The sequence below is a fragment of the Rutilus rutilus genome (assembly GCF_951802725.1).
Source record: "Rutilus rutilus genome assembly, chromosome: 6".
NCBI lineage: Eukaryota > Metazoa > Chordata > Actinopteri > Cypriniformes > Leuciscidae > Rutilus > Rutilus rutilus.
This window is the reverse complement of record NC_140214.1, coordinates 842,501-857,500: the sequence shown is the minus strand read 5'-3', so window position 1 is coordinate 857,500 and position 15,000 is coordinate 842,501. Positions and strand designations below refer to the sequence as shown.

Here is a 15,000-nt window from a genome sequence, read left to right as displayed (position 1 = left end):
GGAGAAGAGAAGAGAGAGAGAGAGAGAGAGATTATATATGTTTTAATGTAGTAGAGGCTTTCAGAAACTACGGAAGATATATTACAAAATAATTAACCTTGATCATCCATTAACTTGATCAAACAAAACATTATAATCACTGTGAAGATGTTAATTCCCATCAGAACTGAGCAGATCTTTAAACTGAAAGGCCTTCAGAACAGGACAGGAATGCAAAATATGAGCATAAAACAAACTTTCTCACCATTTATTACAACTACAGTTGCCCACTGTGCTGTACAGAGATAATAAAACATAATACCAAAATACAAAGACAGCACAAAATAGCATAAAACAACAACAGACACGTATGACTCAACGGCCAGAGGAACTAACAGCCTGAGTTAATAGACCAGTTTTTTAACAATGATTTAAAGCTCGAAATAGTGGGAGCCAATCAGATGTTCTCCATACGCTGTGATCATGTGACCCTCACCTGTTCTCCATACGCTGTGATCATGTGACCCTCACCTGTTCTCAGTACTGTCTCGATACTGTGGTCCCGGCCAACCCAACACTTCATCACAGCTTCACCATTCAGCTAGACTCGTCATCCATAGCTCCATCAAGGTCAGACAGGAACCCTGGTATAGTAATTGATGATCAATTGAACTTCACAGAGCACACTGCTAGAACTGCCCGGTCATGTAGATTTGCCTTGTACAACATTAGGAGGATCAGGCCCTTCCTATCAGAACATGCTACTCAACTCCTTGTCCAAGCACTAGTTTTATCCAGACTGGACTATTGTAGCGCTCTCCTGGCTGGTCTTCCAGCTCGCTCTGTCAAACCTCTGCAACTGATCCAGATGCTGCAGCTAGAGTGGTCTTTAACGAGCCGAAGAGAGCACACTCCTCTACTAACTACACTGCACTGGTTGCCAGTTGTCACTGACGTTTGCCTACAGAACAACCACTGGTTCTGCTCCCTTTTACTTAAACTCATTACTTCAGACTTATGTGCCATCCAGAAACATGAGATCTGCAAGCGAACGACGTCTTGTGGTGCATCATCTCACAGAGGCACTAAATCTCTTTCTCTGACCTTCACCTGGACTGTTCCTGCTGGAGGAATGATCTGCCTAACTCAGCCAGAGCGGATGAGTCCACAGCCACTTTCACTAACACTTACAATACAATACAACTCTTCTGTTCTATAATAAAAAATAAAAAAATTAACATTTACTGCGTTAGATTAAACTGAGAAGAGTCAGCACTTACATGTTGTTGTCCTACTGTTAGTTTCACTGCTTCTATTGTTCTCATTTGTAAGTCGCTTTGGATAAAAGCGTCTGCTAAACGAATAAATGTAAATGTAAATGTACTGTGATCATGTGACCCTCATCTGTTCTCCATACGCTGTGATCATGTGACGCTGTATTAGATGGATTCTGAGACTCTGAGACTCTTTCATCTGATCTTCTCGTCTGATTGATGCTTTGATCCTGGAGTGGCGGATATGAGCTTTCAGACCCGGAGAAACGGGATCAGGGTTTCAGTGTGTGTGTGTGTGTGTGAGTTTGAGTGTGAGTGAGTGAGTGTGTGTGTGCGTGTGAGAGACGCCGTCTGCCCTGACTCACAGTAAGACACTAACGGTGTGTGTTCTCCCTCAGAGCCGATGCACGGCCCTCGACAGCTGAAAGTGTGTGTGTGTGTGTGTGTGTGTGTGTGTGTGTGAGACAGCATCCAGACCTGACTCACTCACAGTAAGACACTAACGGTGTGTGTGTGTGTTCTCCCTCAGAGCCGATGCACGGCCCTCGACAGCTGAAAGTGGTGGACATCAAGTCTCGTCAGGTGACGGTTCGCTGGGAGCCGTTCGGCTACAACGTGACGCGCTGCCACAACTACAGTCTGACGGTGCAGTACCGGTCCCGAACCCGAGCCGGAGCCGGGGCGAAGGAGGAGAGCAGGGAGGTGTCGTCAAGCTCCACTCCTCAACACACCATACACAACCTCACGCCCTTCACCAACCTCAGCGTCAGGATGGTCCTGCGCAACCGAGAGGGAGTCAAGGAGAGTCCCGAGATACACGTGCAGACCGATGAAGATGGTGAGGGGGAAACTGGCATAAACTATGTACAAATTAGATATACATATATACACGCATATATATATACAGTATATATATATATATATATATATATATATATATATATATATATATATATATATATATGTATGTGTGTGTGTATATATAATATGGGGGGCCAAACATGAAATAATTATATATAAATCAGAATATATAGATACAAATCTGAATATATAGTCATAACTATGAATATATAGTTACAAATCTGAATATATAAATGTAAATCCTAATATATAGTTACAAATCTGAACATATACACATAAATTCAAATGTGTAGTTATAAGTCTGAATATATAGTAGTTACAGATCTGAATATATAAATATAAATCCGAATATATAGTTATAACTCTGAATATATAGTTACAAATCTGAATATATAAATGTAAATCTGAATATATAGGTATAACTCTGAATATATAGTTAAAATCTGAATATATAAATGTAAATCTGAATATATAGTTATAACTCTGAATATATAGTTAAAATCTGAATATATAAATGTAAATCCGAATATATAGTTACAAATCTGAACATATACACATAAATTCAAATGTGTAGTTATAAGTCTGAATATATAGTTACAGATCTGAATATATAAATATAAATCCGAATATATAGTTATAACTCTGAATTTATAGTTACAAATCTGAATATATAAATGTAAATCTGAATATATAGTTATAACTCTGAATATATAGTTAAAATCTGAATATATAAATGTAAATCCGAATATATAGTTACAAATCTGAACATATACACATAAATTCAAATGTGTAGTTATAAGTCTGAATATATAGTTACACTTGTACCTCTGAATATATAAATGTAAATCCGAATATATAGTTATAACTCTGAATATATAAATGTAAATCTGGATATAGTTACAAATCTGACATATAAATATAAATCCTGAATATATAGTTATAACTCTGAATATATAAATATAAATCCAAATATATAGTTATAATTCTGAGGATGTGTTATGTATATATGTGTATGTATATATATATATATATGTTTTTTTTTTTTTTTATCCGTTTAAGTCCCACTAGAACTGTTTATTCTCCAGACCTTTTTGAGAACTTTGTAGAATTCTAGATCTTTAATTCTCTAGAGCTTTAGAACCTCTGAAACATAAAGAACATTATTTATGAACCGTATAACTGAATAACCGGACACAGGCTTCTTCTTGAATAGAAGTGGGTTCTTCTGCTGTATCTGAGAAACAATTGAAGAAGCTTTAAGTTCCCCAGCACAGTGTCTTTAGTTCTATATAGCCACTGTATTTCTATGAAGAGCCCATTATATCAGGTACTGGAGTGAATGAGCTGCTCAAATGCTCCATTGGATAATTTTCATCTTATTTCTCATGTTCCTAAGGGTGAATTTCTTCCAGTACGGTGAAGCGCTGACATTTAGCTTGAATGTCTAATTGCGTCCCCCATTAGCAGAGCTCTTCTGATGGAATAAACATGGAATTTTTTTTTTGTTTCCTGAGATCGGCAACCTTTATAAATAATTAGACACCTGGGCCGCATCTCGACTGGATGTTAAACACACACGCGCTCTTTGTTCTCGTTCAGAGTCGGTGTCAAGTGAGACAGACTTGAGGAACGTTCCTGCGAGAGGATGAAACGATAAACAAATGAGTAATAATCTCTCACAGACACACACGCGTGTTTGAAGGAGGAGATGAACAGCATCTGAGGGGATTTTGTGTGTTTCTGTGCATTTATGGCTTGAAACCAGTGACTTAAAAACAATAATGTGTGTGTGTGTGTGTGTGTACTTGTACAACTATCTTTGTGAGGACCAGTTTGAGTTTTAGACCATTGGAGTGAGGACAAAGAGAGTAAAGTGAGGACATTTTGGCCGGTTAGAGCCTTTAAAGGCCTGTTTGAGGGTCAAGACTTGGTTTTAGGGATAAGGTTATAATGAGGTTAAGGGTCGGTTTAGGGTCAGGGGTCGGGTTAGGCACTTAGTTGTGATGGGTAAGGTTAGGGTAAGCGGCTAGAGATTGCATTGTGTCAATGAATGTCCTCATAAAGATAGATGTACAAGAATGTGTGTGTGTGTGTCCGTTTGTTAAATTTAACAAAATATTACAGCTACAGAACATCGTATGCATGTGAAGAGCTGTTGTTGTTGCTGTGTTCTGATCCGTTGTGATGTCACTTCCTGTCAGTGCCGGGTGAAGTTCCTCTGGATTCTATCCAGGCCAGTGTGTACGAGGAGAAGATCCTGCTGAAGTGGAGAGAACCGGCTCAGACCTTCGGCATCATCACTCAGTATGAGGTGAACACACACATTATCACTTTAAAGTCTCAACTTTCAAATCTTGTCATTTTTTTAGGAAATTCAAACAATAAATACAGTTCTGTGGCTCTTTAATGTGTGGTGACCAATCACTGAAGATCATCTCTTCCTCTTTACTACTAGTTATAGCACAAAATAATCATGAATGAACATCAGAAGGTATGCTTTAAGACGTCAACACACCACACCACACAATAGAAGTCCACCAACGTTAATCTACTATCTCTGTCTGGTTTGAACATAATATCTGCGTTACGATAGGTCAGATTGCCTGTCAATCAAACTCCTGGCGAAGGGTGAAATCAAACCTTTTTTTCAGAATTTTGTTGTAGGAAATTACTAGTCATCCCATTTTTAAAATCAACTATGCATTCAGTTAGTTTTGTGATTTGGTATGTTCCGTCGGGTCGCGAAGAAATATAGAGCTGCGTACACAGCAAAATATGTTTTTTTACTTAGTATTTTTGTCTTGTTTCCAGTCCAAATATCAAAAAATTCTTAAATAGATAATAGAAGCCATTGGCAGATCATTTTGCTTGTTTTAAGCAAAAACTCACTTTTTTCATAAAACAAGATATCTTATATAATTTTACTAAATGTTTTCTTGGATTTAAGATATTAGATATTTGGACTGAAAACAAGACAAGCGTTTTTTGCAGTGTATCATCAGCGTATCAGTGAAAACTAGCACCATGTTTTCCAGTATCCCCCAAGGGAAGCATGTACAGAGTGAACCGCAACGGTCCTAGTACTGAGCCTTGTGGTACGCCATACTGAACTTGTGATCGATGAGACATCTCTTCATTTACTGCCTCAAACTGATAACGGTCAGATAAGTATGATTTAAACCATGCTAGTGCAATTCCACTAATGCCAACATAATTTTCTAGTCTATTTAAAAGAATGTTGTGGTCGATAGTATCAAATGCAGCACTAAGATCGAGTAACACTAATAGAGAGACACAACCACGATCGGATGATAAGAGCAAATCATTTGTGACTCTAACGAGAGCAGTCTCAGTACTATGGTATGGTCTAAATCCTGACTGGAAATCCTCACAGATATCATTTCTTTCTAAAAAAGGAACATAGTTGTGAGGATACTGCCTTTTCTAATATCTTTGACAGAAAAGGTAGATTCGAGATCGGCCTGTAATTGACTAATTCTGTAGGATCAAGTTGCGTTTTTAAAAAAAGAGGCTTAATAATAACCATGTAAAAAAATGTCGTTACATAATCCTAATGACATTGATGGATTAATGATATTAAGAAGAGGATCTATGACCTCTGGAAGCATCTCTTTCAATGGCTTAGTCGGTAAAGGGTCTAACATACGTGTGTGTGTGTGTGTGTGTGTGTGCGCTACTGATCACATAGTCAGACGGGAATAACCGTAGACTCAACTGTCCAGTCTTTGATTTGACAGTATCAAAGAGTTCAAACTGAGACTCTCTGACGGGCCGTGATTTCAAAAGGACAGTTTGGGCTTTTTTTCCTCTTATCAAGGGAACCTGATCCTTCCTTTCCTTTCTTTTTTCTCTCGCTCTCTGTCTCTCTGATTCCAGACATTCTGCTCTTGTATATTTCCAGTGAGATTTCCCGTCCTCAGATTCTCCGTTCCTGTCCGATGACGTCAGTCTGATCTTCACACGCATCCCGAGTCTCCATGCAGTGATATGAATCTAATAGCTAACAGAGTTTATGAAAATCCCGATATCAGAAAGTTCTCGAATGCGCCGCTTCATTAATGCCGCTCATCTTCAGTGCAATGAACAAAACCCTTCAAATACGAGAAGCAAGACACTTTCCCACTTTTCCCTGCTTTGATCCGCCACAAGCGCGGATGCTGTTATTGATTTCTTTATTTCTTTATTGCTGGTTGATAATTGAAAAGGGCTTTGAAGCATTTCAGAAATAATAGAGTGGAATCATTTGTTCGGTCGACGCTGGAATTAATTTGAGTGATGCTGACATGTAGATCTGCCGTCAACTAAACATACGTTTAGCCTAATTAGCGCACAAATTCAACCATAAAGCCACAACGCACCAGCAAACGTAATGATTATGAATGTTTCGTGAAGAAAAAAAAACAGAATGAGAATTTCTGAACATTTTAATAATTTATTGGTAATGTTTTCTATGTTTTCGGCTGCCGAGATTAAGTCACGATGCGGACTCGTCATCTCCGCAGTTGTGGACATTTCATACGGATTACGTAATCTGAGAATATTTATTTTCCCATTTGAATCTGTTCATCCAAAAGTAGACATCTCAAGCTTTCTATAGATATATTTCTCATGTCTGTGAGGCAAGTGTACGCTGAGTTTCGGTTCATTTATGTGATGTGCTCCAGTTCACTGACACCGAATTGACAGAAAGCGCCATTATTTTACAAAAGCACAACGTTTTGTTGTTATTATGAGTTTACAGTAATAAAAGTAGACCCTTTACAGTTTGCATTACTCTTATCTGTATGAGCGAGAATGACGTAGTATTTTTAAGTTAAACTCAAGCGATGTATGTCATGCAGTAAACGCTTCACACAAACTAATAATAATAATATTATAATTAATAATAGTGCACATTTATCTATGTTTACATTAGAGCGACTTGTAAAGTTGCTGCTACTTACATATTTCAAGTGATAAGCCATATTTAAGGTCGATGAATGAAAGGCGAATGACTGGATTTCCAGATCTGTCCGTGATTTCGCCACTTTTTCAAGTTTTTTTTTTCTGAGACTAAACAACTAATTAAAATTTTGGTTTAAAACTATTAAAAGGGTTAGTGGACTATCAGCGGGCAGCCCTACTAACATGCGTGCTTGTGTTCCCAGATCTCCTATAAAGCCGTCAGCTCCTTCGACCCAGTGCTGGATCTGTCTAACCAGAGCGGGAAGGTGGTGAAGATGGGGAATGAAACCAGCCACGTGTTCCTGGGTCTTTATCCGGGCTCCACGTACTCCTTCACCCTCAGAGCGAGCACCGCTAAAGGCTTCGGGCCGCCCGCCGTCACACAGGCCACAACCAAGATCTCAGGTCAGAGTTCATTAACCTGAAACAGCATCTAAAACTGACCAATCATAAGCCAACACTGGAGGCTCGCTGTAAAAGTAACCTGGTTGCCGCTCTTTGTGTGTTTTCTTTTTGTACTAGTTCGTTAATGTTTTTAATTAAATATTTTGTATTTTTAGGGGATTTTGTGGTACTAAATTATATTTACGCTGCATTTATAATCCATTTATTCACTTTTTGAGCACAAACCTGAAAATGTTATTTCCAACTTAAACTGTTGTAAATCTTGAACGCTTTAGAGCAACAGACTGAAGTTCGATCTCTTTTCAAAGACGACACTCGGCAGATTATTGCTGAAGTGAAAAAAGTTTTAAAAAGTGAACTTAAAAAAAGTTACAGAATTTTACGTTTATTGTTATAAAAAATACACAAAAATACTGTTTTCAATTTTTATATGAAATATATATTTTCAAAAACACGTTTTACTCTAAAACTGCAAGAAAATCAAAGCACTAAACCTAAACAAGTTGTGTTCAAAATATGAGCTTGATATCTAAAAAAAAAAGATCTTTCATTGAGATGTTGTTCGGCTGCAGTACCAAACGCTTCCACTAGAGGAAACTCGTCTCACATTCATTTCCAATGCGCTCATTTCTGACCGCGAGGAGCACAAGTGGGACTATTTTTATCAGGACCATTTAACCTGTTCGAATCATGTCCATGATTTTTTTTTTTTTTAAACCTTTACCAAGTTTCGTACCATTTCGATAAAGAACTTTTTTTAGAAAAAAACAGAAACCATAGGGTTACAATTTTTAGTTCATTGAAACTGTTTTCCATGTTCATCTGCTGTGTGATCATGAAGAAGCTCCAGTTCTTCTCTATATCAGAGTCAGTGTTCCTGAACTCCTGAAGCGCCTCCACTGTAGTCTTGAGTTTCTCCCGGGAACGAACACGTCACAATATTCCTCATTATAATAATTCATACGCAGAATAAAGGGGCGGGGCCTGGTTGAGTTAGTTAGTAGTGTGTTAAACTGGCGGTTATGGTAAGGGGCGGGGCATTTCCCAAACACACTCGAAGCGCTCGACCAATCACAACACACTGCTCCAGCCGACCAATCAGAGCACAGTGTGCTTTTCAGAAGGAGGGGCTTCATAGAGACAGGAAGTAAACAGAGCGTTACTGACAGACTGGGAAGAGAGGAGCCGCAACAATGGAGAATATGAGGAGAATAATCAACATTCAAGCAGGAAAACCTGTTCTAGTAGAGCCTGAACACATCAACTTCCTCTTTTATGCAATGAACAGAAACTCAAAATATTATGTTAGCTGAACAACATTAGTGACTCTAAGATTATTTACCAAAAGAAAACAGTAACACTAGTTTTTTGTAACAGCGCCACCTAGGCACTCCACCAGAGGAATGAATCAAAGACATCAGCGTTTGTGTTCTTGCATCATAACTCCAGTGATTTGAGTTGCTGTTTTAAATCATTTGAATGATTCGGCTTGTGTGTGTGTGTGTGTGTGTGTGTGTGTGTGTGTGTGTGTGTGTGTGTGTGTGTGTGTGTGTGTGTGTTTGCAGCTCCGTCGATGCCGGCATACGATCAGGAGTCGCCTCTTAACCAGACGGACAGCAGCGTCACGGTTGTGCTGAAGCCGGCCCAGAGCCGCGGAGCTCCTGTCAGGTACAAACTATAATAATCATACATTTTTATATGTGTGACTCTGGATCACGTCACCAGTCTCGAGTCGCACGGGTTTATCTGTGGCAATAGCCAACAATACATCATATGGGTCAAAATTATAGATTTTTCTTCCATGCCAAAAATGCATGTTCCATGAAGAAGATATTTAGTACATTTCCTACCGTAAATATATAAAACATGTATTTGTGTGAGTGAATGCAGCACAATCGCCAACATAAATGAACAACTTTAAAGGAGATTTTCTCAATGTTTGGATTTTTTTGCGTCCTCAGATTCCAGATGTTCAATAGTTGTATCTCGGCCAAATATTAACAAACCACACATCAATGGAAAGCATATTTTATTCATGATGTATAAATCTATATTTTTTAAAAATGACCCATGTGACCCATGTGATGTTTTGTGGTCCAAGGTCATATGTCACACTTTACATGCAGATTAAACACTGAAAACAATTTACAAGCAGCAATAAAAAATAAAAAAAGCAACAAACAAAAAAAGCTTTACAGCCAATAGGAGATACATATACGATATCACCAGTGTGCCTGCCTACAGAGATGCGTTTTCAAGCGAGATTTAACGAGATTACAGCTGATCTCTCAAAATGTTTCCAAAAAAAAGAAAAGAAAAAATCCTGTTGTTTTTGCAGAGAAACACCGTCAGCTTTGATTGGCTGAACAAGACTGTATAAAACAGTAAACATATTCACAGAACAACCTGTAAATTTGAATATTTACAACAAAAGATTACATTTTAAACCAGTGACTCCAGCAGCGCTTGAAAGGCCACGCTGCCACTGGAATCTGTTCAGCTCCTTTAACATGAAGAGAAAACCAGCAGAATTACGGATTCACATCAGGTGTCTTTCTCTGCACTGTCAGAGTTCATCATAACTTTTCCACAAGTTGAAGAATATATAGAAGCTGCACAAATACAAAACACACACGGCATTAAAATGCACTAATTCCTTCAACAAAATAAGATATAAAACTGATAAATGATAAGAAAAACATCATTTGAATTATTAAAATGAAATATGTTCACAGGGGATTTTAACCACAGCTTTTGCACTGTAAGTTACAGTAGTGGTCCGGTCTCGGCAAAGTGACATCTTCACCCTTTATTCAAATATTGTTAAAGATTTTGTTGACACATCGTGTAGTTGTGCTTGGAGTCGATTGTTTGATTTGTGATAGTTATGAAACATAATGCAACATAATTTTTGTCCAAATTTTGAATGCATGCAAAAACAAGAGAAAACCAACTAAAATATTAATAACTGATTATGTCGTAGTCAATGTTTGCTTTTTCCTCCCAGCTTTTTGTTTTCCTATGGTTTAAAAAAAAATTGTTTGCTTTGTAAAATAAAACCTGAAGCTGAAGTTTGATTTTTATTTCTATGATTTTATCAGATTAAGTTCAACCAAGTTTAGTGTTTTGTTCTTCCCTCATATTTAAAATATTGTAAAAATATTCTCTTCATATGCTGATGGTTTAGGGCTACTTTAAGAGGATTTCCGAGAAACGGTACATTTAACAGTGTTTTACTGTAAACTTGCGTGAATAGATCTATTATAGTTTTCCATATAGTAGAATTAATTGTTTAACCGTAGCATTTTTACAGTCATCATTAGTGGTATCTGACAGTGCATGTGTGTGTGAAGCCTGTGTGTGTGTCTGTTCTCTGCCGGCTGTTTTGATGGTATTTTTCCTGCTGTATTGTTGCTGGATTCCTCCGAGTGAGTCAGTCTTTGAAGCGGAGAACAAAGTGTGTGTGAGTGTTCAGAGCGCGTCCCTGAACCGCTTTCATGTGTTTCTCCTGCCGGTGTCACATCGGCCCCTGAACGTCCCCGCGCCGAACACACACTCGCCGGCCCTCGTTAGCAAACGCCTCACGCGCTCAGGTGAACGTGTCCGGGAGCGTTTCAGACACAAATCAAAACAAAAATACCACTTTATAGATTTGCATTCTGTAAATGAAGATTTCTGCATTATATTTGTGACATCTAAAGCATGAATCTTCTTTATTGTGTCGTATATCCGAGAGAAACACTTCTGGAACGAGAACACATGTGGGCGGGGCTTGATTGTGTCTGTGGGGAATTGATTGGATGGTTGTGGTTTGCTATTGGCTGATCTCATGTGAGTGACAGGTTATAGCCCCGCCCACATCATCAGAGAAGAGAAGAGATGCTGCGAGAGGAACTTATTCTGATTCAAGATTACCAGGAATATGAAGTTAACACAATAATAATGTGCAGTGATAAAGCATTCATAATAAACCCTGCAGATTCCCTTCTGATTCCACGGTGACTTTAGTTTAGACACATTTAAACAGGGTTCAAGAAGAAGGCCAATATTTGATATGGTTGATATTGCTTTGCTGCACTTTATTATGATTTATTATTTAATGTTTAAATGGCAAAAAGTTTTTAAAAAACAAATTTTTAGACTGGTCTAAAAATTATGAAAATGATGGCCAATCAAGTCAAAGTAGGCTTAAATATATTTATTTATATAGATATAGAATAGATATATATAGAATAGATATATATATTTAAGAAATATATGTTATTTAAATATAAAACATTTATATTTATATATAATAATTATGTAAAAAAAAAAATATATATATATACAATATATACATGCATGTGTGTGTATTTATATATACAAAATAATTATACACAGCACACACACACACATATATTATGTAAACACAAACTTTTATTTTATATATATATATAAATAAATATATATATATATATATATATATATATAGTTGACCTAAAAATAAGGTCTTGTGATGCAAATTTCTCAGATATTTTGTCAAATTTCACTGTTTTGAGTTGAAAATAGTCATTTAAATAATCCATGTAGTTCATAACTGAATGTGTCGAGACAAACACATTAAAGAGCCGTGTTCAGCACATTAAGCACAAGATTAACAGTGAAAATGTGCATATTTTTTAAAGAAAACCATTGCAAATACTTTACAATATATTTGAGTTCTTATCTTGTTATCTTAAATCCCTTTAAATCCTTTAGTTTAAAAGAATTAAATATACAAAGCATTTAAACGAATAGTGAATGTCAAAAACAAGCATGTAAATCTGTGATGATGATATAAGCCGGACGTGTGTGTGTGACGTCAGAGCCGGATAAAGCTGGAACATCTTCAGCAGGACAATATTATATTATACAGCGCCGGTTTAATACTGGACACTGACGCTGGCCTGTACCGTAGTAAATTACAGAGATGTTTACCGCAGTAATCTCTGCTGGATTACACCGCCGGTCAATCATCCAATCTGATCAAATCATGTTTTTACCTCTTCCACAAAATAGGAAAATAGGAAAAGCAAGATTTGATTATTGTGATCTAATCCCTCGTCTGTGATTGTGTTTCTCCGTGTTTCTCCGTGTTGTCCGGAGACAGGGTCAGAGGTCATGACGGCGGGCTTTAGGTGCTAGGGTCAGAGGTCAAACTCAGTGTCATGTGACATCAGATTATAATTAACCAAGAGCTGATCTCACTAACAAAGCAGTTCATGGGGACACTTTAGACACTGATCCAAACGAGTAGGTCCTTCAGAAGGATGTAGTAACACTTTAATCATTACTAGTGGGTTACTGTTACGTTTTATTATAAATTATGTATTATTAATATTAATTATGAACCTGTATACAGTTAGTAGTCTTCAGTGAGGTGTGAATAACAGTAGTTATTGATTATCTTCCATATTTAACTGAGCGCTGTTACTTACTCATTCATTAATCAGAGTTTCTTGTTAGTTAATAGTGCGTTACTCATTAGTTGCTGTGTAGTTGCTCATTAATGACGGAACAGTGTTATAAAGTGTAACCCAGATTACTTGTATCGTTCGCATGAATGTCGCATGAGCGTGAAGTGTGTGTTTATTGGTCTCTAGTGGAAACACTGTGTAATAATTATGGATTCTGAGCGTCATTACAAGTAGAAGACAGGATTACAGTGTGTGTGTGTGTGTGTGTGTGTGTGTGTGTGTGTGTGTGTGTGTGTGTGTGATTAGCCGCTCAGCAGATGTTAGTCATTGATACGGGCCTGAAGAAACACATCAGAGATGAGAGAGAAACACACAACAGAGGCCGAACAAAGACCAAACACTCCAAGAGTTAAAGAAATCTGACATTTGATGTATTATTTTTTTGTGCAATTAGCAATCAGAAACATAAATCCACCCACACACACACACACACACTAGTTTGCTTAAACACAAATTGGATGTGACATGTAATCTCTGTGACGACACACACACACACACTCACGCACTCACACACACACACACACACGCGCGTGCGGTGGGAACAGTAGTGTCCGGAGGGGACGCGCGCGCGCGCGTGTGTGTGTGTGTGTGTGTGTGTGTGTGTGTGTGTGTGTGTGTGGCGTTGGCTTTGAGAGGATTACTGATCTGTCTCAGTCGCAGTGATTGAAACAGCGGCACAAACGCCTCGAGAACACAGAATACATGTTTACAACAGAGAGAAACATTCACTCTTATCAGTTACAGCGGATTTATTGTGTGTGTGTGCGTGAGTGTGTCTTAGTGAGTGTATGATTGGTGTGAGTTCGTGTCTTGAGTGAGTGTGTGTGTGTGTGTGTGTGTGTGTGTGTGTGTGTGTGTGTGTGTTTTGTGTGAGAGAAAACGTTGTGTGTTCTCTGGGTTTAGTTGCCGTGTTTCTGCTGTTGTGCACGACGTTCTGACCAACTTCGCTTGTGCATTCACGTCATTTTGTGCAGAAATAAGTCGTAATATTAAGTTTATGTGATATAAATATCTGATTAATCTCATATAGGATGCGTTTGGGTGATTTAAACAACCCGCTAGAAAAGTTCCTCAGTTTCCTCGTGCTCGTTCTCGCGTGAGCGCGCGATCAAACAGTAGAACAGTAGAAGCTGCGATTGGGACTGTCATATCATTATAATTGTACACACTATTGTAATAAAAAGTTGTAAATTCTTTGGGTTCAGCTGCAATCTTCAGCACCCGTTGAGTTGATGAACCTTCCAGCAAAGCGCTTCAGTTCAAAGCTCGTTCTCGCTCGTCCGCGCGCGCTCGCACAGCAATGACGTCATCCGACACAGTAAGCCTGATATCAAAGATGTTTACTATTACTGTAATATTACAAATGTTTATTTATTTATTTTTTTTTATTTTTTTTTGCAAAAACATTGATGCGTTATTATTAATAACTAACACTTTTTTGTTCTCGTTTTAATTTCATTAACAATATGGTTTGATTAAAGTAATTTCCTTATTGTCCGTTCCATTATATTTATCCATGGATTTATTGCATTTTGTTTATTAACAAATGATATGCAGCCCATGTTATCCAGTGACTTGTTTGCATTATTTAGGTATTTTATTTAAATTTGTTGTTAGGCAATAGATTTTCTGGTAACACTTTACAATAAGGTCTCATTAACTAACATGAACTAACAGAGAGCAATAATAACTTTATTAATGTTAGTTATTAATACAATATTTGTGTTCATGTTAGTTCACAGTGCATTAGCTAATGTTAACTGATGCAACTTTGATCTTAAAAATGTCTTTATTGTTCATTAATTGTTGGTTCATGTTAACTAATGCTAACAAAATGAAACCTTATTATAAAGTGTTGCCATTTATTAATAAAGAAAGTTGGCCATAGTGAGTGTAAAATTAATTTCAAGTGTTTTGGACATTGGCTTTTAATGGTGAGCCTTTTGTTTATGCATACACGCTATCAAAGTATATTAAAATTTATCAGGCGTTCCAGGCGTTCCAGAAAGCATAGATAATTA

General features: G+C 37.5%; 1 protein-coding gene across 2 annotated transcripts in view; it reads left to right on the top strand.

The window, feature by feature from the left end:
* The window catches only part of LOC311292456 (receptor-type tyrosine-protein phosphatase mu), a 284,516-nt gene that overhangs the window by 147,487 nt on the left and 122,029 nt on the right, over positions 1-15,000 (top strand). For both annotated transcript variants that reach the window (XM_084412136.1, XM_084412135.1), the window contains exons 8-11: positions 1,783-2,091; positions 4,316-4,425; positions 7,283-7,484; positions 9,050-9,152. In XM_084412136.1, coding sequence (XP_084268262.1) covers positions 1,783-2,091; positions 4,316-4,425; positions 7,283-7,484; positions 9,050-9,152 — 724 coding nt within the window. The remainder of the gene's footprint in view (positions 1-1,782; positions 2,092-4,315; positions 4,426-7,282; positions 7,485-9,049; positions 9,153-15,000) is intronic.